Source organism: Neopelma chrysocephalum, unplaced genomic scaffold, assembly GCF_003984885.1.
Source record: "Neopelma chrysocephalum unplaced genomic scaffold, ASM398488v2 Primary Assembly neopelma1_97390, whole genome shotgun sequence".
NCBI classification, from domain to species: Eukaryota; Metazoa; Chordata; class Aves; order Passeriformes; family Pipridae; genus Neopelma; species Neopelma chrysocephalum.
Genome location: NW_020926031.1, coordinates 2933233 through 2956141, shown reverse-complemented (window position 1 = coordinate 2956141; position 22909 = coordinate 2933233). Strand labels below are relative to the sequence as shown.

At 34.9% G+C, this 22909-nt stretch overlaps 1 protein-coding gene across 1 annotated transcript in view; it reads left to right on the top strand.

Moving 5' to 3' along the window:
* The window catches only part of LOC113961757 (heparan sulfate glucosamine 3-O-sulfotransferase 1-like), a 46407-nt gene extending 23783 nt beyond the window's left edge, over nucleotides 1-22624 (top strand). The window contains exon 2 of the mRNA XM_027672294.1: nucleotides 20807-22624. Coding sequence (XP_027528095.1) covers nucleotides 20925-21854 — 930 coding nt within the window. The 5' untranslated portion in view covers nucleotides 20807-20924 and the 3' untranslated portion in view covers nucleotides 21855-22624. The remainder of the gene's footprint in view (nucleotides 1-20806) is intronic.
* The last annotated feature ends 285 nt before the right edge of the window (nucleotides 22625-22909 follow it).

The following is a 22909-nucleotide window of genomic DNA, read 5'->3' as shown; positions in this document are numbered from 1 at the left end:
GGAGAGTTGAGTGGAGAGTTGGAGTGTGAAGTCCCAGTCATGCAGAGTGCTGTGGATTCACGATTCCTATTAAATTCAGCATGGTCCTAGGGAATGTAGAAGAGTTGCAATGACAATTACTGCTTTACACAGTAGACTGTCTTGTGCCACAGCTTTCCCATTTGTGCATTTATGACTGTGGATTAAAGAGCTAGAATAACATGCTAATTCAGACTGTTCTTCTGTGAAGTTCAAAATGTACATCTGTAGCCTCTCACTGTTGTGCTGCAGTCTTACCCTGTTCGTGGAGTGAGTGGTACAGTCACCTTCAGGACTCTTCAAAACTATAGATGGCAACAGATGGCAGCAACGATGTTTATGCCTATGCAGCTAAGCCTGCAATTTATTATCAACTTCCTAAGCTCAAAAACTGAAAACCCAAGGGAGGTGTTAATTAAACTGAAGTTGAAAAAGTATACTGTTATGTAGGATGGGAAAGCCGGCAGATAAGGAGGAGAAAACACAAAGCATTACTCCTGAGGTTGTCTGGTCTAATAATGGAAAATTAGATCTCCATCAGACAAAACAAGTACTTGACTGTTCTCCCAGAGCCCAGATAAGTGTCCTAACAGGGGCCCTTCAAATACCTCTTAATGACATACCACTTTCATTAAACATTTAAATGCTTCAGGTTTGGATTTCTGCACAAGAACATCAGTTAGAAAATTTTGGAATGAATATGGCTTTGCAATAGTGATCTCCAGTACCTATGTATGTACAATTAATATAAGTTAATTGGTATGAGAAACACAACATGGCTTCTTTATTGCAAGCTGTTCTAAGCTTGCTAGAATTAACTGAAATTAAACCTCTTATGAAAGTGAAGTAGTAGTTTCACTGCTAGAACAGAATTGAAGTATCTTGAGTCTTGAACTATGCCTTATGGTTAAGTCATCTTTCAAGCATAATAACAATTTTCATCTGTGCATATTCATGTTTGTTGTTGAATTGAAGACATATATTATCATGGGTTTAATATTACTAAGTTCTGATTTTTTTAAGTCAGTATTATTTGATATTATTATTTAATATATATGTTATTAAAATACATGTCTGCCATTAAACATTAGCTCTTGAGAATGTTCTTTAAATACTATACAATAATAGACTGAAAGTATTTAGGTTTTTGCAACTGACCCATTTTTAGAAATTTTTGCAGCATTTGCAGATTCAGAATACAAACAGCTACCCTGTTTATAGAGCACTCATTAAAAATGAAGTAGCAATGTAGTATAGAATAGTTAAGAGGTCAATGAAAGTCCCTGTAGCCTGGGACTAAAGTATTGTCTTTAATTGACTTACTATATACAATTTCCCCTCAGCAGGATCAAAACCTGGTAATATGTAGGCAACATAAGCTGTTTGTTACCTCAAATCTACATGCATGGTTAACTTTCTTATTCTGAGTAGACATATTAAAATAATAAGTGCTGACAATGTAAGCACATAAGCAAATATCCACGTTCAAAGAAACTAATATGAGAAAATATTTTCTGTTACCTTGAAAAATATTTAACAGGCATTTTTTAAAATACTTATTAATTTTTTGTGCCTTTGTTCTTAGCTGTTTGGTGTAGTTATTATCAGGTGATGTGTACCTTGCTGCTCTTTTTAATATTGGCTGTATTTGTAGAAGTCTTGCATTTGTGAAATCTTGTATATTAAAGGTTTTCTATTTAGAAGAGATGAATTAAAATATACTGGAATTTTCTGAAAATGTTGTCGTAAGGGTCCATTAGGAAACTTTAAGACTCCATATCTATGGAGTCTTGAAAAGTTGTTCTGTGTCTGAATCTAATTTTTACAGAAAATTACTGGTTTGAGCCTTTTTGTTCTAGTTTGTTCTTTTTGTTCTGGTTGCTCATTTGTTACGGTTAATCAAGTATTTAAGAATGTGTGAGCAATTCCAATTAATTTTGAAAGGGAGCTATTAACATGAGCCTTAAGTTTTATGCTTGCTGAAGTGAAGTTCAGGTACAATGATCTAGTTAAAATATCCCAGGACTTGATGTGAAGATGCATCAATTGAAGGAGTTGTTGCTGAAATCACAGCACGATATGGAAATAAATAGATATATATTGCCGTGTTGTCTTTCTTAGGTACTAAACCCTTTGATAACAAAATAATATAAGCAAACACTTCTAGACTGAAGTATGGCTTTTTTACCTCCAGCAATTCTAATGTGTGCCTAAATTCAAGAACATGACTAAGAGCTTTGTTGGATATCTCTTTTCAGTCGTGTCTTGAATACAGAGAAGAAGCGAAAAAATAGTACTAAAAGTTAGCTGAGATATTGACAACTGATCTTCAAGAAATAATTGCTCGGTTTCAGAGAGGTTGCATAGTCTTAATCAAATGATAAAATGTCAAGTGTAAAGACGTTATGGGTTTATTAGTATTATTTAATCCAGCCTTATGAATTGTTCCTAAGTTATCAAATTCAGTGCAAGTAATTTCCAGTGGCAGGTGGAGTTTTTGTTGTATACTTATTGTAGAGGATGTTTACTGCAGAAACCTCAGCAAATCTTAGCAAGTGAATTGATGCTTTCATCTAGACCACTTCCAAAGCGGTGTATTGGCATCTTGAACTGTCTGGTTGTTTTTGGTTTTGGACTTCAGTACCAAATTAAGATCCTCTAGAATGCAAAAAGGTTCCATTAAGTTATTCTAATTCATTTGAATCTATCTTACAAAACAATTTGTTAAAGACATAAGACTAGCATTGTTTCAAATGCATTAGGAACACAAAGCCTGTCTTTACACAGCAAAATTTGCAGCTGATAGTAAATTATTCAAACTAAGAGAAATGAAAGCCAACTGCAAGGAAGCACCTCAGTGATACTGAGTGATAAAGTGACGAGTTAAATTCACTGTAAATAAATGTAAAATAGTTCTCAAAGGGTAAAAAAAAAAAGTCCTTTCATGCACAAGAATGGACTTCAAACTGACTATCTGTTCAAGAACTTCACTGTGAGATTATGTATTTGCAGAGTATTCAGTGAGCTATGAAAATAGTAACAGTAAAAAAGGGAGAAAATTTAATATTAGACATTTTTAGGAAGAAATAGAATCAATTAGAGAACATCATGCTTACAAGCAGTCACAGTGCTGCACCCATATCTTGAACAGGTAAAGAGAAGAATGAGTAGGATGAGTAAAGGATAATTAAATAAATCTTTCAAACACTGGACAAGTAGGACTAGAAGTTTTCAGTCTGGGAAGAATAAAGTTGAAGGAGGCTATGACAAGTTTTATTAACTCATGAGTGGTGAGTAAATATATTATGAGTGATTTTTCACTGACTCTTCTGCTGCAAGGACTTTGGGCATTAGATGAAACTAGTAGGTGATATGTTTAAAAAAATGAAATATTTTTTCGTATTTCATATAATTATGCCATGGAACTCCTTACCACAAGCTGAGTTTACACTTATTCAAAAAGTAAGACTGGTTACTGGTCCAGTAAGGACTATAAAGCTAATAATTCAGAGAATCACTGAAGCTCAGATTCACTGGATGCTAAGAAAGTATGCTTGGAAAAATCACTGTGTGTTTATCTTGGTTTTTTACACTCCCTTATGTGTCCATGATGGGCCACTGCTAGAGAAGGGGTACAGGGCAAGTAAATGCTTGGTTCAACCAACCTTTTTTAGATGAAGCTTAGCAAATGTTTCTGTTAAAAATTCTGCCAAGACGCAAGAATGCTTCAATTTGCATGTAGCTTCAGAGATGGAGGGCTGTCTTTGTTTCTTTTTTGTTTTTATTTTACTTAATCTGAAATTAACATCTCCATTGAGATGAATAGCATAGGATTTCTAGATGCTTGTTGTTATTGTTACATGAAAGTATGTTCCTTTCTTGGCTAATTATATTTCAATTTACTCGCTGCATATATATCCATATATTTTTCTGCATTTAATCGTATATCAACTATTGTCATGTATGTGCTTTCTGTACTTTCTTTTTAATACATCTTGAATGAGAGTAGGGCTGAAGAGTTCAGTGTTTATTGGCAGAAAGCTACATTGGACTAAACGATTTTTAAGCATGAGAAAAACAATAGGTGGTATCTTTTATTAATTACCTGGATTATGGAAGAGACAAGGGTGACTCTAAGTGAGGAGGCTGCAAGCATACTGGAGAACAGCACTGGGTGTCAAGATGTTGTTGCTATATTCGAGAAATTTTAATAAAATAGACTGCAGCTAAATAGGAACAAGTATAAGTAGAAAAAAAAAGAAATGTTTAACTGTGCAAATCCCAGGTGTGTAGTTGTTGAGTAGCTAAGAGAGCTGCACAGAAGAATGTGATTTGCTGGACTAGAAACTGCCCCAGAATTAATGCCATCCAAGCAAAAAAGCAGGAAGAATATAAGGATTATTTACATGGACCATAGTTTGGAAGTCAATTCAGTTGCTTGTTGTTCTCTATGTTAGTGAGGTCTGATCTGAGGAAAGAGGCCTAGAATTCAGTCTTGTGATGCGGATATGAAGAAACAGAAAGAGTCTAAAGATCAGTGAGAATGGTCAGAATCTAGATGTCTTGCAAGCTGAAATTAAAAGAAATGTGACTGTTATCACATACCCCCTTAATTTTAATCACTCAATCGTTATTTTGTGCCCTGGCATCTACAATTTGTAGAAGCATCTGAGTTCCTAACTTTGTTAGCTTGCTCAAATTTTTATATTTGCAGCCTTTTCTCCTTTGAGATGTGACTCTGGTCTGGCATGCTGCTGTCCTTTTACTTGTCTTCTGTAAATCATTTAACCTTACTTATACTTTCAGTATCAATGTCAAACTGTATGGTCTAATTGAATAATTCCTGGTCTTTAGTAAATCAGTGAAAGACAGAAGTTGTGCTTTGAGCAATGACAGTGTAAACTATGGTCATTTAGTCAGAAATGGAGATTTTTCTCTGCCCCTCTTTCCACCGAACTCAATAAGCAAACCCATCCAAACTTATTAAAAATTATTTAGACTTTATATGAAATTTCTTTGGTAAAATTCTCTTGTAAGTTGCTACATTTTTTATATGATCCAGCCCCTAGTTATTATGATCCTAGAAATGTAGATTTTTCAAAGTGAATTGTTTCCCCTTGAGATCTTGTAAAATCTATTCTTTTAATAGATTGTTTATATAATAGATTGTTTATATAACAAAGTAAATACTCTATTTTGAAATACAACTGAAAACTTCCTTTTTCTTTGCTGGCTGTTCTTGCTTTCTTTTTGTTTGTGTTACATAGATCTGCAGTCACATTTAGTGGCAATGACACTCCTAGATTAATTGTGCATTGTTCAGAGCATATAACTTTGTCAGTTTTAATTTTGTTGCCTTTTTGTTTCACTGAAGCATACTTTGTGAACTTGTGAGGAGATGAGCAAGGGTTATCCTAGTTCATTTATCTAATGTAGCAGCCAAAGTACAGACTCTGCATCTTTTGACTATCGCCTCATATTAACAAATTATTTATGCTTGCAGTCTTCTGTTGACAGCCACCTCTGAACTCCCTCTTTCTTTTGAGAGAGATTGACCAGAATGAAACACACTGTTCCTAGCACTCTGAACCATTAGTTTACCAAAATATGTTAAAATTGTACTGTCATTTTCTCTTGATGCTTTTGCATACTAATAGTGTGCTTGCCTCTGTTTGCTGCTGTGCATCAAACTGAGGTTTTCAGTGAGATTTTTGAGTGCTTCACGAAGAATCCTTAGGATAGGGCTTTCCAGGAAGTCTGAGGGATCTAGGTGTCCATCTCTAATTTGAAATTCAAATTTCAAATGAATCAGTAACTGAAGGTCCTTAGACTTCTTTGAAACTCTCACCCCATATCTTCTTCTGAAGAGATGCATGGTGCATCATGGTCCTGAATTAACTGGATGCTGAGGATTTCCTGTGCATTTCTACACTTTGTTTTCTGAGCTGGTTTTTTAATCCCCATTGAATCTTTGCTTTTTACCCAGACACTAATAGTGCAGCACTTTGTCTGACAGTCAAGTAAACAATGTAAACCTGTTTTTCATTCTATGCTATTTAGCTTGCATGGTCTATGGAATTTAAAAGCCATGTAAAAATTTTGCTCAGCAAAATAGGATATGTGTTTGTTTTTATGGGAGAGGGGGTGTAATCTAAACAAATTTAATTTTATTTAATTCATTTACTTCTAGCATATCATGGCTAACTTCCATTTTCTTATTTTTTTTCAATGTAATGTCTCTAAATTTGTATCAGTGACCGTGACTTTTTTTTTTAGTATTGTTCATAGCTTTAAAATTGTTATCTTTCAACATGAGGACTGATTTTGCATGATAGTTTGTCATCTCTGTGATTTAAAATCCCTCCAGAACACCTGGATATATTTCTAAAAGTGCATAATAATTCAACATTTCCTTCATTGTTGAGATTTAGCAATGCAACTCAGCATTTCAATCCATTTCACGGTTTCCTTCTCTTTTCTATCAACTGGATGTTCAAGGTGTTTGTAATATCACTCCAAGGTGAGAAACACAATTCTGAAGAGCACAAGGTGAGGAAGAGAGGGGAATGTTTCAAGACTTTCATAACTTTGCTACTAAGTCTATGAATGATTTCTGTGGGACTAAAATTAGATCAGCATAAATGCTTCTGAAAAATTTCACCCTCAAGCCTTGTCTTCAAGGGGAAATTACTGTGAGAAAGCTGAGGTATAAATTTTAGAACACATTAACTGCTGAGCATTAACTCCACATATGAGGAGGTTGCTCTACTTGGAGACCATGAAATCAACTGCAAATTCAAACTCCATCTCAGTTTGTTATGATATCACTGTCCAAGGTATGTTTGATCCAGCCCCCACAAAAAAATGTGGAACTTGAACTCCAATTCTTTCAATTTCCACTTCAATCCGCTACAGTACCATCCTTATCACTTCTGTCTCTCTTTGTACCTGTACTATAGTAGAATCTACGTTTTCTTAAGGTTTGACATGTTGTAACAATTCCAAGTTCTTCTGCACTCGAACATTTGATCCTGAACATGTTTCCAGTGTATACATTTATCTATTTGCAACAAACTTTTATAATCTGCATTTGTCAGCATCAGCTGCATTGCTCATGAACCCAACCAATTTAAATTCTTAAATTGGACTGCATTATTCTCTATTACTATCTGTTCTTTATTTCTCTGTGTGCTATATGTGTGTGTGTGTATTTGCACAAGTATTGTACCTAACTCTGGTCACTAAAATTATTAATAACATGGTTTTACCTGCAGATGCTAATTTTTTGCTTTTCATAACTTCTATTGCTTTTTGCACTCCTTGCCTCTTTAACTACTAGCTTTATGGTGCTTTTAGTGGAAGTCAGTTACATGTTATAATTTTAAGTACTTCACATTCAATTTCTCTTGCATACTCATTCACAGCAGATCCACGATGTTTTATGAAACAGGTTGGACTTGATTTATTTCTCCTAGTACTTTTATACTTGACTGAAATTTTGTGTCTGAAACATTCCCAGACTGTGAATGACAGTTATATCGCTTATCTTTTTTTAAATGTCAGGGGAAATAGCTTCATTTTATTTTTTTTTTGACATGCTATGCTCTAATTTCTCATACAATTTTGGCAAGCTCCATAGTATAGGAACCGAGACTCTTTCACATTCAATAATTTAACTCCTTATTTCTCACACACTGGTACTTCAATATTGTTTGATGGTAACATCTTTATTCTGATCTCAAAAATTTGCTCTTAACTGTTTATTATCTATAAACTGAAAGTGACTTTTTCTTTTGATTATAATTCTTTTTTTTTTTTTTTTTTTTGAGACCCCTGGTGGCCTAGTGGTTAGCATGCAGGACTATCACTGCTGCAACCCGGGTTCGATTCCTCGGTCTCCCGGGCAGATGGTAGCCCATTAGCCCTGTGAGGCCATCCATCTATGAGAAGGTCACTCTAAACAAACCTACGTCCTGAGGACCTCACTGCCATTGTCCAAGCTTGCTTGGCCCCGGCAGATGAACCTTAGGATTAAAGGGTGGGCTCAGTTCAGCGCAGGCTGTGTCTCACCTAAAAAATCCATTGCGCAGGCTGGAAAGGTAAAAAGACCTTTCCCCAGATCTTCGTTCGCGAAGACTGGCCATTATTATTATTATTATTATTATTATTATTATTATAATTCTTTTTAAGGTATTAGTAGGTGTGATAACTTTTGAAGTACACCCATGTCAGACTTTTCTCCCTGGACAAAAAGGGTTCTAGAAGAAATTTAACCTACTCTTAATGTTCTTTTTGCATATTTAAATTGACAGATGCCATAAAGAAGAAGTGAGAGATGAGTATGAAAACATTTTAGCTAAGAAACGTCAAACTACAAATCTAAGATGAAAATTCAGCATTAAAATGTAAAATAATATATATAACTTATAGTTTCTAGAAGAAATACTTTCTGCCTTTGAGAGGAAAAGCTATTACCATTGCTTTAAAACAGAGCTGGCATCAATAACCAGCAGCTTACACCGCTTACTTGCACTACCTTTTTTAGTATGCTATAAACAGAAATAACTATTCCATATTTTATAGTTAAAAATTAAATTTAAAATCCAGATTTATTTTCCCCTGTGAGAACATATTTAAGCTAAGAGGAGTAAGAGGACTGAACACTCATAATCAGAATGCAAAAAAATATTTTATTGCCACAAAATAAAACATGATGTTGCTTTAAATAGAAGTATACATTTTTCACAAGCTGTACTCAGGGGAAATAGGATTATGACGATGCTTTGCAAAGCACTATAGCTATCAATGGCCAAACAGTAAGGTATTAAAAACTGAGAGCAGGAGGATGGATAGGTTGTATAAGTAATTTGGAGATTCCAGCAGAGATCCTCTTTCCCTAGCTAAATTTCACGTTAATCTTTCCAAACTACTTTGTATTTGTGAGGTTTTTTGAAATATTGAAGTTTTCAGTAAATGGTACAAGGTTTGGACACATTATCAGCTGCAAAGAAGGAGGATGCAAATGCCTGCCGGAGAATTGTTACACATACTGGCATATGTTTCTTCCATCTTGCTGAGTTGGAAAATTGTTATATCAGTGCCTGAAAAAAGGCAACCTTCAGTGGAGATCTCAGCCACCCTAAAATACAAAAAAAGCCTCAGATGCTCAACATCTTTAAAGATTACTTCACCATTTATGTAGGGAATTAAGATTCTCTAGTCTTACATTCAGTGCTATCCAACTCCATCTCCCTTTTACTAAAGGAGTAAACTCCTGTTCACTGGGAATAATAGCAGCAGAATATCCTTCTGATTTCATATGCTTTTAGGCAGTCTGATTTGAAAGTGCTCGTTTGGTGCTTCGCTTTCTGTTTTTTTCTATGAATCACACTGGACTTGCAAATTAACTCATCTTCAGATGCTGACATTTGTTCTTCAGAAGGTTTAGAGTAAATACTAAGACACTGATGAAGGACGCTGCAGAAAACCTGCTGAAAATACTTCTGTTAACACTCTGGAAAAACTCAGAATGCATTGAAAACAGGAAAAAAATGTAATCAGAAGTAAAATCTACAGTGAGATAATTACTTTCTTTAAAATTACACCATCCATAGGGACTGCTAAGTGTGTTTATGAGGCAAGAGAAACAAGGATCAGGATGCACAAAATGTGTATTTTATGTTTAAAACCATCACGTACAGACACCTACATCTTTGCTTTATATAACAGTGCTTTTCTGATAATGGAGAAAGAAATGAGGACTGATCATAAACTTTTCCTTTTTAAATTCCCTGAGAAAAAATAGAATGGGCTAGAACAGCATGGAATGCTGTGGGTCATAAGCTAGATAGTAAGAAAAAAGTTATCTTTGGCTAGAAAATGGCAGTGAGAGATCACAAAATTTATTACCTCCTCCTATAGAAAAAGTAAACTTCTTTTGGCAGTCTGAACCTGAAATTACAATATTTTGAGCTTTGGGGGATTTTTTCTCTTTTATTTGGGAAGGAAGGAGACTGAGAGGGAGAATGCAAGGTAGTGGAGGCACCTTTCTCCTCTATGCTATGTTTAAAGTATTGATCCTTGGGGAAATGTCCCGTTGCTGTGACACTGTAAGACCAGTCTGCTGTCATACTATATCTGTTTGAGTAGCTGAAATCAGGGGATTTGGAATCAATTAAAATGCTTGTCCTGTGCAGCCTACCCACTCTTAGGAGAATGACTTTGAACATTCTAACACTTTATTGCTCTAATAATATGCGGTTAATTAGGAGAATATATCAGAGTCCTTCTTTACCTCTGCCTCTTTCTCCTTCGCTGTAGGAGTTTCTAGCACCTTATCAAATACCTGAATGCTGGTAAGACCATTCAGATCTAAGGAGAAAAATATGAAAAGGTCATTATAAGATATCTAAGTGCAATACATGTTTTCCAAATTGATACTACAATTTAAAATATTGTATAATATTGTAAAATAAGTATAAATATTATTTACTTTTATTTATAGACAGCAAACACAATATTTGAATCTGGGAGGTAATCTTACCATGCTCTTATTTAGTCTCTGACCACATCTATTGTGGCTTTTTCTAGTCAGTTTCTAATGTGACAAATTCTCACCATTTGTCACAAATTCCACATATTTGAAGTCTTAAAGTCCTGATCCTGAATGTAGGTGATGGTTCCTAAATCTGATTTTACCTTAAAGACTTAGGTGAATATTGACAGAGCTTAAAGGTGCCAAAGAATTGCTGTAGGCGCTCTCAGCCATCAAAGAGTCTTTCTGAGAAGTTGTAACTGATTTGAAGTGAAGCAGCATTAAAGGAAAAGTGTGGAAGGCTTGTTTGGGTGCAACATAGCACTGAACTATGGGGTAGAAGTGATGCTCTATGGCAGGTACCATGTTCTGCTTGAATTAACCATGCTGTTTGATGCAGTGGTTTAACAACAGAAAGGGTTTTTGTGGGCAGAGCTTAAACTCGTAGACGCAGAGGTTGTTTTTTGCATAGGGAAGTTGTCATGATAACTGCCTGGACTGGGGGAAATAGGACAGGGAGTAGCTTTGTTTTCCACTGAAGTGTAAGGTTTTGACCTACGTATGTATATCCTTGGTTGGACTGCTGACATGCCTACGGGTTCAGGTTGTATATCAAAGTTTGAAAAACTGGGGCTGCACGGAAGTTTTCTAACTAAGTAGGGCAAAGAACAGTCAGTTAGGACCCTACTAAAACTCAGAAGTCCTAGAGAAAAGTATAAGGTATGTTTGGTATTAGCTAACTGTTCTCAGACTCTTTGGAATGGTGAGTATTCTTTTACTGCATTTTAACATGCTACTTTGGCAATGGGAACAGTTTTGGTAAGGAGCAAAGATCTGATTTTTGCTTTTCCATAATAGCCAGAAAATAATCTGCCTTTTACTTACTCCATATTTTCAGACTGTCATCTTTGACTCTCTGTTTTGACCTGAGAAGGAGGGCAAAAGACACATCGGTTTTGCACACCAGGCTGTTTTGTGTTTTACACTCCAGTTATTAGACATTTTCAAATGTTTCCTCATTTGCTTTCATTCCTGTGTCTTTACAGTGATCTGCTGGGTTGAACATGCTTGTAGTTTGACAATAGATATGTGTTGAAGATATTGAGTTTCTATTCAAGAAGAACATTATCTATTTGTTTCTTTTCTAATATGTTTGTCTGTTCTATATTACAGCATATTTACCTTCTTTGTTAGCAAGGATTTGTTTACCAGTGTAAGACAGAGTTTTGCTTTTTTTACTACTATCTTTATTAATCAGTGTTAAGAATTGTTAGGCAGTTGCTTTCTGGGGGCTCTGACTTGAAGTTGTGTGTATTTGTTTACTTTGAGGAAAGATAGAGAAAGATGAGGCCCTTTTTGTATAATTTTTGATTCTTTGATGCCCAAAGTCTCTCAGCATATCTAAACTCCGAGTGTATTGAGTGGATTGAGTACATTTCTTAGTTTTGCAAATCCTATTATTTTATCAAACATTCATACTTACACCTTTTTTCTCTGATCTGTATCTTGATCTTCCTCTTATCAGGGCCTATGCCAGTACCCAAAATGTCAAAATTGAATTTTCAGTGTTAAGTCAATTGTCTAGATGACACATGATTTATTTCAGCTTCTTTATATTCCCTCACATCCTCTGTTCTCTATTCACTCATTGAAAAAAAATTGCTCCTGAGCTGTTATTTTTTTCTTAAATTTTGTTCAGTCAATCCTTTACAAGGCCAAAACCTTTCAACTCTGATGGGCCTTTCAGCTGCTTTGTTTTATTTCAGGTGAATTCTCAGCTCACTTTACACCTGTGCTTTACAGTATATTCCTGAGCCAAGAAGTTGGCTCCTTCTCTTAGTGTTTGAATTTGACATTAGAAGGTCTCCAATCTGCTGATTGTTGTATAGCAGGACCTATAACCACGGGTAGGATCAGTTTATTTCGTGCCTTGTACGATGGGGATATACAGCAGTTATATAGGACCCAATGCAGCAATTCTTATCAGTCAGCATGATATAACTACTTCCCAGAGACTAACGGCAGAGCCTCAGAAAAGTTATTCAAAAAGATATAAACAGAGGGTAAGATACTGACCTTGGCTCATGAGACTTGTCTGAAGCGCCTGGCTGTTGGACAGCTTTCCAAGTGGGGACAAAGGAACCTCCTTGCCCGCAAGACTTTGGCTGCATCTCTCCCTGGCCATTTCCTCACATGTCACTCCTGGCTGTTTTAGGCAGCTCCCCGTGCAGCTGCCACTGTCTGATGAGCTCTGCCTGGAGTGCTCTCACCCTGCATTGGGGCAGTGTTGAAAACTTAAGGTATAATATTGACAAGTTCTGCCCGGAAAAATTCTCCTGTGAGACAATGTTATCCCTTCTTGGAGTCCTCAAAGTTGTAATGCTTTAGAATGCCCACCAGTTCAGATTAGCAGGGCTTTATGGGGTTTGTGGGTTTTTTTGGTTGGTTAGTTGGTTTTGGTAAGGTTGGTAGGATTGTGGTTTTGGTTAGTTGTTCTTTTTTTAATGTCAGGAACCTGTGCTCTTTACAAGAGCATAGCAGGTGCTGGGGTCACTTACTTGACATGGATTTCCTGTAGGAATTTGCTGTTCTGTACCACAGAGAGTTAACCTGTTTTCATCCCTATCAAATGCTTCTTTTGTCATCTCTGACCCTCTGAGGAATCTTTTCCTTTGAAAGACGTCTCTCACAAATCCTCTGCATCAAATTCTAATTTTAATTCCTAAACATCAGTGAGTATCAAGGTGTTCTATGTGACAATGAATGTGGGAAAATTAATAGTGTTCAATGAATTATACCAGAGGTAGAGAGGCTGAAGTTTAACCTTATTACTGTACTGTAGAAATATTAAAAAAAGCTGGTTACCAGCCACACATTGTTATATCTTGCACTTTTACAACTACTGCTTATTTGGCTGAAGATCTGGCATGGCATCTTTGTTACTTCAATTTATATTAATCCAGATGTGTAATTAACAATTAGAGGTGTAAGTTTAATTCAACAAAATGGTAGTGCCGTTCCATTTGAAATATGCCAGTGTGATAGAGTGATTAGACAAATATAATTGGCCTTCTCATCTGTGCTAATATGACCACTATCTATGCTTTATGTCTTAATAGGAACTGAATTTTTTTTATGTCTATTTAGAGGTATGCTCAGAATGTACCTGCCTTTATGGACTAAACATATTAAAGACCTTTATGAAATTGTAATTCAGTAACTTTTATGTGGATGGTTTGAATATGATACTTTTCAATGATATCATAAAATATAAGTGTGTAGTCTACACTGGACAAGGTTTGTTTACCTCAGATATTTATTTGTGTGTTTATACAATATATATTATCGTATATAAGGTAATATGACTGCTGTATATTTGCAGTCATACTATCATCAGGCAATTTTCTATCTTGAGTTATCAGAAAAGAGAATTAGGAAATGTAATGTTAGCCTTAGGGAAAAAAACTTTTTTCAAAACTCCTATCTGCTACTATCACCTGCCAATGATTCAATGTGTTTATAGTTTATACTAACCTTCTTTAGCATTCCTTTTTATCCATTATAGTCTGTGTCGCTGGTAGAAGCCTGCAGCAAATTGCTGTTACTTTGCAGCTCCTATCTTTGTTCACCAAATAGCTATTATCCTTTTTATTCCTTTTTTTATTCCTGTAAGGTGGTAACTGTAGGCTGTTATAAAACTGCAATGTCATTAGAAAAGGTTCACGCAAATAAATTCACTGCTGATATTAGGACTTTAAAATGTTAATGTCTTTGTCTTTCTTTGGGATAACATATAGTTTTGTATTGATGCTTAAAGAAACACCTTTAAACTCTTTCATTACCTGAAGAGGAGTTATGACAGCAAGACAGCATTTCAGGACAATCTGTGGGATCATGGGTTTCATTGAGGAATTCTTAGTACATGTCCCTGTTAAAAATATGTCCATAATTTGAGTAAAATGAAAGTGAACAAAATTCTTAAGTGCACACAAGACTCTTACAGTTCTTTATCAGCAATATGAACTGCTACAATATTGGTTTGACTCTGGATCTGTGGTCCTTTTTGTACTTCGTCCTCTACTCCTTGTATAACCAAAGTCCAGTGAAGCTCAGGTTGTAGCTCTGTTACAAAACACCAACGTCATATTTTGCTGCCTCTAAACCTTTCTTGCTTTCTCCAATTTGCAGCAGACATTTTCCATGACTACAGGTGGGAAGTTCTTCATGTCCAACCCATGTATATTGATGGGAACTGACTTACCTCTCCTAACTGATTTTGATAAAGCCCACTAGTAACATATTGAGAATGTTATTTAGTTATTACTCTTAATGGCAATGGAGTATAGAGTAAATGTAGCAGAAAAGTTTCATACCCTATCTAAAGATAAAGGGTTATCATTTGCTGGGATAGCTGTCCTTTCACACACAGTCTTTAGTTTCATGGAATAGTTAATTTGGGATTCTCCTGAATCAGACTGCACTTCTAGGACACAGCTCTAAACCTATTCAATTGCACCTATTTCTGATTTATCTCACCCTAACATAAACCTAAAGTAATTGCACTGCTTGTAATAAAATTAAGGCTTACCCACAATTATTTCTTCATAGGAAGCCTTTCCAAAATTTTGAATATTTTTCACACTCAGAAATGTTCTCTTATTTTCTCCTTGATTCTAAGCATATCTGAGCTGTGTGGATATAAGTAGCTGAACTGCTTCCTCTCACTTAATATTAAAGAGGATACTTTTTTGTTCATCCATTGGACATGTGCCAAGTATTTTTAAATGTCCATTATTTCACAAATGATACTGTAAATCAGAATTAAGGTATTACGAAGAGGCCATTCGATGATAGTATTACTTCAAATATTTAATGCTTAGAATTAATAGAATTAGTCATTGCTTTATTGGATTTGAATAAATTGATACTGGATTGTATTAAGCAATGTGTCCTACATACCCTGGATATTTCATTTGCCTGTTTTTAAAAAATGGATAAGCTGTACTGAGTGCAGATTTGCATTTATTATGCCATGTAACTAGCTCTAGTTTTACCAAAGGAAAATCATCAGCCCAATTTCAGGTATTTGAAAACTTTTAGAATTTTATTAATGTTGTTGTTCTTTAGAATTACTTATTACATAAATCCAGTCTGTATATGGATACTTCACACTGGTCTAACTGTCATCACAGTATGATTGTCTTTCAAAAAGATTTCTGAAACAGTTCACCTTATATAATCTTTGGTTGTGAATAGTTAGATTGCTATAGCTTTTCTATATTGTCAGCATTAGAGATGTTCTTAATTATAGAGATATAATTGAGCTGTTACAAATTTGTGTGCAAGTAAACTTTAACGTGTTTGAATTGTATTCTTCTCAGTGACTGATGTCTGTGTTGGTATGAGTTGATATCCAATAGGAATTAATAGGATAAGCAGTACATTTTTTTCAATCCAAATATATTTTTAAAAATCTAGGCAAAAATTGGTCCTTCGTTATACTTCCTCTGACCACCTCCCCTTGTTGTAGTTTTCAGTCACCAACAGTAGTATTTCTGCACAAATACCTTGAAACAACAAAATTCTGTTTGCATTTGGTTCCAATTTTTTGGAGGGAGCAAATGGTAAGAAATTGCTGTATTCCACAAAATACTTGAATGTTATGCTGAAACATTGAGGAATCTCTTTGCTTTTCAGTTCAGCATGTAATCCAGGTATCAGAAGAGGTGTGAGAGGATGCCATGTAATGGCACAAAGTCGGAATTGGAAGGAGAATTGGAAGCCCTGGGGTTTTTATTCTTGGCTGGACTATAAACCTGTTATATGACCTTGAGCAGAGCACATTAACCCCGACTTTCCAAAGCATTTGCACTCCTGAACTGGATCTATATGTTGGTCAGTTGCAATTTCCTGTGAGGTGAGAATGGTGCCTTAATAGGGTGCAGACAGATCATTAACACAGAGTGCTGCAAAGTTCTCCACTGAAAAGCGTTACAGGCAGTGGGAAGTATTATTAGGAACTAATAATATTATAAATTAGTCATTATAATATAGTGAGGTTTACCCTATGATGCTGTACTTTACCCTGAAGAAAGATAGGTCATAAGCTGCTTAGAAGTTTTTTAGAGTAGACTGCAGCATTTAAGGGTCTTTAGAACATTTCCGCAATATTAAAATGATTTTTCAGCCTGCATAGTAGCTTCTTCAGTCTAGTCTAAGGTTTTAAAAAAGTAAAACAAACAGAAGCCCAAGGTATTATTTACCTAATTAGTCCTTTCTGCAGCATGAATTTATTTCTGAACTTCATTTCTGCTTAATAAGTATCATATCTGTTGATGATCCTCATGTTACTAAGCAACACCAACACCGACAAATAATAGGGGAAAAACACGTAATAAGGCACTGTAATTCTGATCATGTGTCATGGGGTTAATTTCCTAAGAAATGTCTTCTCAGATTCAAAGAGTGTGCAGTGCAGCACTGTAAAATATATTGTTTTCATTACAAAAAGCAGTTCATATCTCCTAAAAATGTGCATTTAATTGCATAAAGGCATAAAAGCAACACAAAAATTATTCAAATAACATTCCAATTATATATGATAAATAATCTTTAAAACCTTTACAGTTATGTAGAAATTATAACTTAACCACAGGATCTAACATCTTAGAGTTTCGTTGAAATCAATCAAATGTCTTAGACTGAAGCTAGAATGTTGTTCTGATAGAATTGCTCCCAAAGGCAATTTTTATCTGTTTAGGCACCAATTTTACAGCACATTCTGAATTTGATTATTTCTGGTAGAATTTCCTGGGTAAGGTCTTGTTCTAGCAATGACTCTAAGAAATTTTTAAAACAACTAATTAATTACAAACTGGTTGAACTACCATAACTGTTTTAAAAAATGCGACTACTACTTTGATCCATAGAAAATGCACAATCTCTTCTGCTACTTGCTTTCTGAGTGTGTTTTATAGAGAAACGTTGATTTCAGATGCTATATTAAACAGACTCTCACTCACATCACATGTGAGCCTGATAATATTTTGGAAGACCAATCTTTCCTCAGTAATAAGTATGAATTTCTCACCAATCTCTTTGAGTTTCAGTATTTGCACCTGATTCCCAGGTGCATGAAACCAGAAAACACTCAGGTAATTAGGGATAAAATAATATTAGTGTGTAGAGGTTTTATAAATAAAATTAAAAAGTGAATTTGAGCATTTTTTCATCCATCACCACACCTCTGTCTATACCACTGCAGAGTCCCCAGTTTCAAAGACTTCTTTTTCTTTTTTAATCTGGTTTTAGTTTATTTCAGAGAAAATCCTGCTTTTTTCTCTTGCATTCTGTTTTTTTTATTTAAACTATTAACCTTTAGTTAATAGGTAGTCTTAAGAATACTTATTACAAAAACTCTAAAAAAAGTTTTCTTTCTGTTTAAATAAAGTTGCCTAAAATACCTGTCAAGAATCAGTTCATGAAATTGTTTCAAGATAGAATAGTTCTGGAAATTAAATCAGATAATGAACTGTATGTCTCCACCTTGGTATTTGCAAGTCATTCCTTGCTTGGCAGACTTTCAGGCTAACATTGCCTTAGTTCAAAACATTATATACAGGTGTACATGCATTTGTAATGTATAATGCGCTGTATTAGCACAAATGAGGTAAATTGAAAAAAATGGTAATGTGATTACAAAAACATTTCCTCAATCTTCCTGAAATAATTTTAATTTAAAACCGACAATGAGTGGAATATAAATTGACGCTGGGATTTCAGAACAGGTTAAAAGACAGATTAACTGCTCCCTTGCCCCTCACTCCAAAATCCCAGTCTAGTGGCATCACAGTTCTGGAAAGCAGCTGTGCTGCCATATGTTGCTACTTCAGAGACCATCTTATGCATTGCTCTACCATTACTCAGACTGAACTGTTCAAAAATTTGGCTTGAAACTATTAAAGCAGAGTCACTTGTTTGAAGGCTGGCATTTCAGGAGTCATCCAGGGTGTGATGTGTCATATTTCATGCTGTACATTCTATGGAGCTTTTCAAAACCAACCCTAGCTCCCATTATAGCAGAATGTTTTTTAATTCCTGACAGCACCAAATAGCATGTTTGCAATTTCCCAAATTTGTCATCCAAAAGAATAGTAAGTACAAATGGTTTTGGTATAACCATACCTGTTCTTCCCTCCTCTAATTGCTAGAAATGCTTACATTCTCTGCTCTTGAGAACTTCAAATACAACTTCCATGTGCAGTTCTTAGTAAAAAACTTGTGATCTTTAAAATGAAACTTCCATTCCAGTTGGTAAAGGAGAGCAGTATTTTCTACAGTCTGGCATTACAAAGCCAATTTGTACTTGGACTTTTGCAATATTTAGTAATTGTATGTTTACACACTTTTGCTAGTTGAAACTGTGCTCTTTTTGAAGAAGCAGTTGCCCTTTAGGTCTTGCTTGGACATAACAGGGAATCCTCTCCACAGATTTCCTCACTAAAGGTAATAGTTTATTTTTTAAATTGCAGTTTTAGGGTTAATATTTGCTATCTATCTGTGAGTTTAGCACTCATTGAGGCTAACAAGAGTCATTCCCTAGATAGCCAAGAAGCTGGAGTAGGTTTTAATAAGATTTAGAAAATAGATTTAATGAATCTGCTGCATTGCCTAGAATATTATCAAAAATTTAAAATCTTTAAATCTGTAAAGTAAGCCTCAAAGTACACAATTTTTAAATAGAAATATCGAATGTTTCTGAGGGCCATGACCAATGGGAATTGGCTGTGTTTTCTAAGGCTGTTTCTAAGAGGCAGAGTACTGTGACCAATATATTCAGAAAAAGAAAGACTAACTGACAGTGAAACTGAAGAAGGAGCTGAAGTTGTAGCATTTCTGAGACTACTTTAAAATATGAACCATAACTCAAATAGATTTCAAAAATAGTTATTGTTTTTTAAATGACTGCTGCTTCACTGTATGAAAAAGCTTGTTTCCACACTCTACATTGATAAACAAAACAAGCTAAGAATGTAATCTAACCTACAAGTCTTAAAATCCTGTAATTGCTCAGAAATGGAATGAAGCTGAAGAATCCTTTCAATGAGCATTTGTCCTGTAAGATTTTCAGACATAGAAACTGGCAATCCAAGAACAGTGGTTCCAGTGCAAGTGTTGCATTGATCTGAATTTTTTATTCTCATTGTGATGGTAGATCTGTAAGCAATCTGTTTCAAATAATGTATACAGGCTACCCAAAAGATTTCAAATGTCAGCAAATCAAGTTACAGAGACATTTTCTTTCACTTATATTCGCATGGGCACATACCTGCAAGCCTAAAGTTTTTACAAATTTTGAAGATCTTTAACATTCACCACTTCTTAAAATGATCATATGTTAGGTGGATTAAGTAAAAGAAGTTACTCCACTTCAAACAGACTTGATTCCCTTCAGACGTTTTTAAGTGCCCAGAAATCATCCATTTGACTCTTATATGGATGGAGTTTTGGAGTAACTGCAGAATATTACTTGATTTTTGCCAAGATTTCCCCAACACTTAACATAACTATGTATCACAACACTTGGATAGTTGAAAAGAATCCACCGTCTCATTTATTTTTTTCCCAGGTTGATGCAACTCAGTCACTTTATTCTTGCTTTGACACACAATTTTCTACTCTAAAGGGCTCAGATTTCAAAATTTTGCCTATACCTGGGTTTTGTTTTCTGTGTCTAAGTAAACAGAATTTTTTCATATGATTTGTATCTCACTAGAACCCAAATGGTTGCACAACCATCCAGGTCTGTTAGTTACATTAGGATATACTAATCTAGCAGGCAATTTGAGGACAGGCGTTGACATTCAAGCATACTTTGGAATTATTTTTAATATCATAGTGGGTATGGTATTTATAAAAAGAGAAGTATATGTATATATGGAAGGTAATTAGGAAAATCAAAGCAAGCAACTAATGGTCAAGAATTTAAAATCAGATAAACAATTCTAATCTTCTGCTTAGAGGTAATCAAAGCTGTTGAATGGTTAGTATCCATCATTGGTCACCCATGGGTAAGGGGAAAAAAGAACGCTTGGGGTTCTTCTTGTCCTCCTGAAATGAAATCAGGGAAAGCAAATAACTTCACTGTAAATTTTCAGTTAGGATCACAAATCAGATTCACTAATTTAATTGTGAGTTGAATTTTCAGCTGATGATGGGTTTGGAAATACTGACTTGTCTTATTTTATTTTCTAGATGCTTCAGAAACTTGCTGTGTGCTTACCACGGGTTCTGCCAACCATCTCAAGAGGGGACTTACATGTTCTTTCATTAGTAAGCATAACGTTATCTTGAAATAATTATTCCTCTCCACATGGCCTTCCTACTAGTGTCAGCTTATCTTCTGCTGACTCATGCTCGGGGTGCTCCTGTTGAGAATGGGGCACTGTTGGAAACACTGAAGTCACAAGTAGGATTATTCAGCAATAAAAGTGAACACTATTCAACACAGGTGAGACCTCCTGGCACGAGCCGACAAATACCTCAGACAATCATCATAGGAGTTCGTAAAGGAGGGACAAGGGCTTTGCTGGAAATGTTGGATATTCATCCTAATATTGTGGTAGCAGCTACAGAAGTCCACTTCTTTGACTGGGATGAAAATTATGTGAAAGGAATAGACTGGTATAGAAATCTGATGCCATTTTCTTATGGAAATCAAATAACAATTGAGAAAACACCAGGCTATTTTACATCACCACAGGCTCCAGGAAGAATTCATGACATGAATAGCTCCATTAAACTGCTGCTCATTCTAAGAGATCCCACTGAGAGAGTTATATCTGACTATACCCAAGTATATTACAACAGAGTAGAAAGCCACAAGCCTGTTCAGCTTTTTGAAGATATTGTTATTAAGAATGGAGTGCTTAATACCAAATACAAAGCTATTCAGAGAAGTCTATATGATGTTCATATGGAAAAGTGGCTTAAGCATTTCAGTTTGGATCAGATTCATATAGTGGATGGCAATACTTTAATCAAGGACCCTCTTCCTGAATTACAAAAAGTTGAAAGATTTCTAAATCTTCCTTCTCGAATTATGTCTTCTAATTTTTATTTTAATCAAACCAAGGGATTCTACTGCATTAGAAGTGATGGGAGGGAGAGATGTTTACATGAATCCAAAGGACGTCCCCATCCTCTTGTTAACAGCACTGTTTTAGAGCAGTTGTATTCTTACTTCAGAGAGCACAATGCAAAATTTTACAGAATGGTTAATCATTCCTTTGACTGGCATTAATACATCTGGAGTCAATATTCCTTAAAAAGGGACTGAAGCAAACTCTTTCAAATATATCTTTATAAACTGTAAAGACCCGTATTATGAAAATTAACATACTGGTTATATGCTTCATTGGAATAACACATCTGTTAATTCATTGAAATGGTACTCTTTATGTTGGGAAAAATAAGTTTTATGTATTTGTATGATTACTGTGAGTCATATTCTGATCTTTCATCATGCAAATACATTGACTTCAGCAAACTTAGGACAGATGTGTATCTCTACAAGATTTGTGCTGTTTTGGAAAAATGCTTCTAACTGTAAAAGATGTAAATATTTGAAATGGTATTATTCTAATTGTTCTGTATTTTTTGTTGTTATAATTTTTTTATATTCCCACACAACGATAGTGGTGTTGATTTCTAGAATTTTCATAAAATAAGCTAAAATTGTATGTTAAAACTGGGGCATAAATAGTGGCTCCAATAAATCATTCATCCTCTTTAATATGCTGAAGTACTTAATCAATAAATAATAAAAGGAATCTCCTTCACCTGTAATTTTGAATAGGTGAACTAGAAGCTACCTGTCTGTATATCATTAGTATTAAACTATTAAACCACACTCTTACTATCCTGGGTTTGCAAAAACATCTCCAAAGTCTCCACAGTAAGAACATGAACAGTTCAAAGAAGATTAAAGTGAGAGTTCTGAATGTAAAGAAATTAAAATATTCCAGGCAGCCTCAATTTACAGTGATACTTTATACACTAAAAAAAAAAAAAATGCATAAAAATTATTAGTATCAACAGCTGCACAAATATTTGATTATATCAATTTTGTCACTTTGCTCTTGAATGGAAAGTTAGTACTACCATATTAATTATGTTTGCATTCTGTGACTAGTTATTCTATTGCTCTCCTGGTGTTAGTTTATATATCTCCATTGACACATTGATTCTTGTTAAAAAAAAAATTATTATTTGTTTGCCCCCTGAAGCATGGAGTAGTTTTTATTTTGCCATTTCTAATGCAGATCATGGAATACTCTCAAAATAACACCTTGTTAA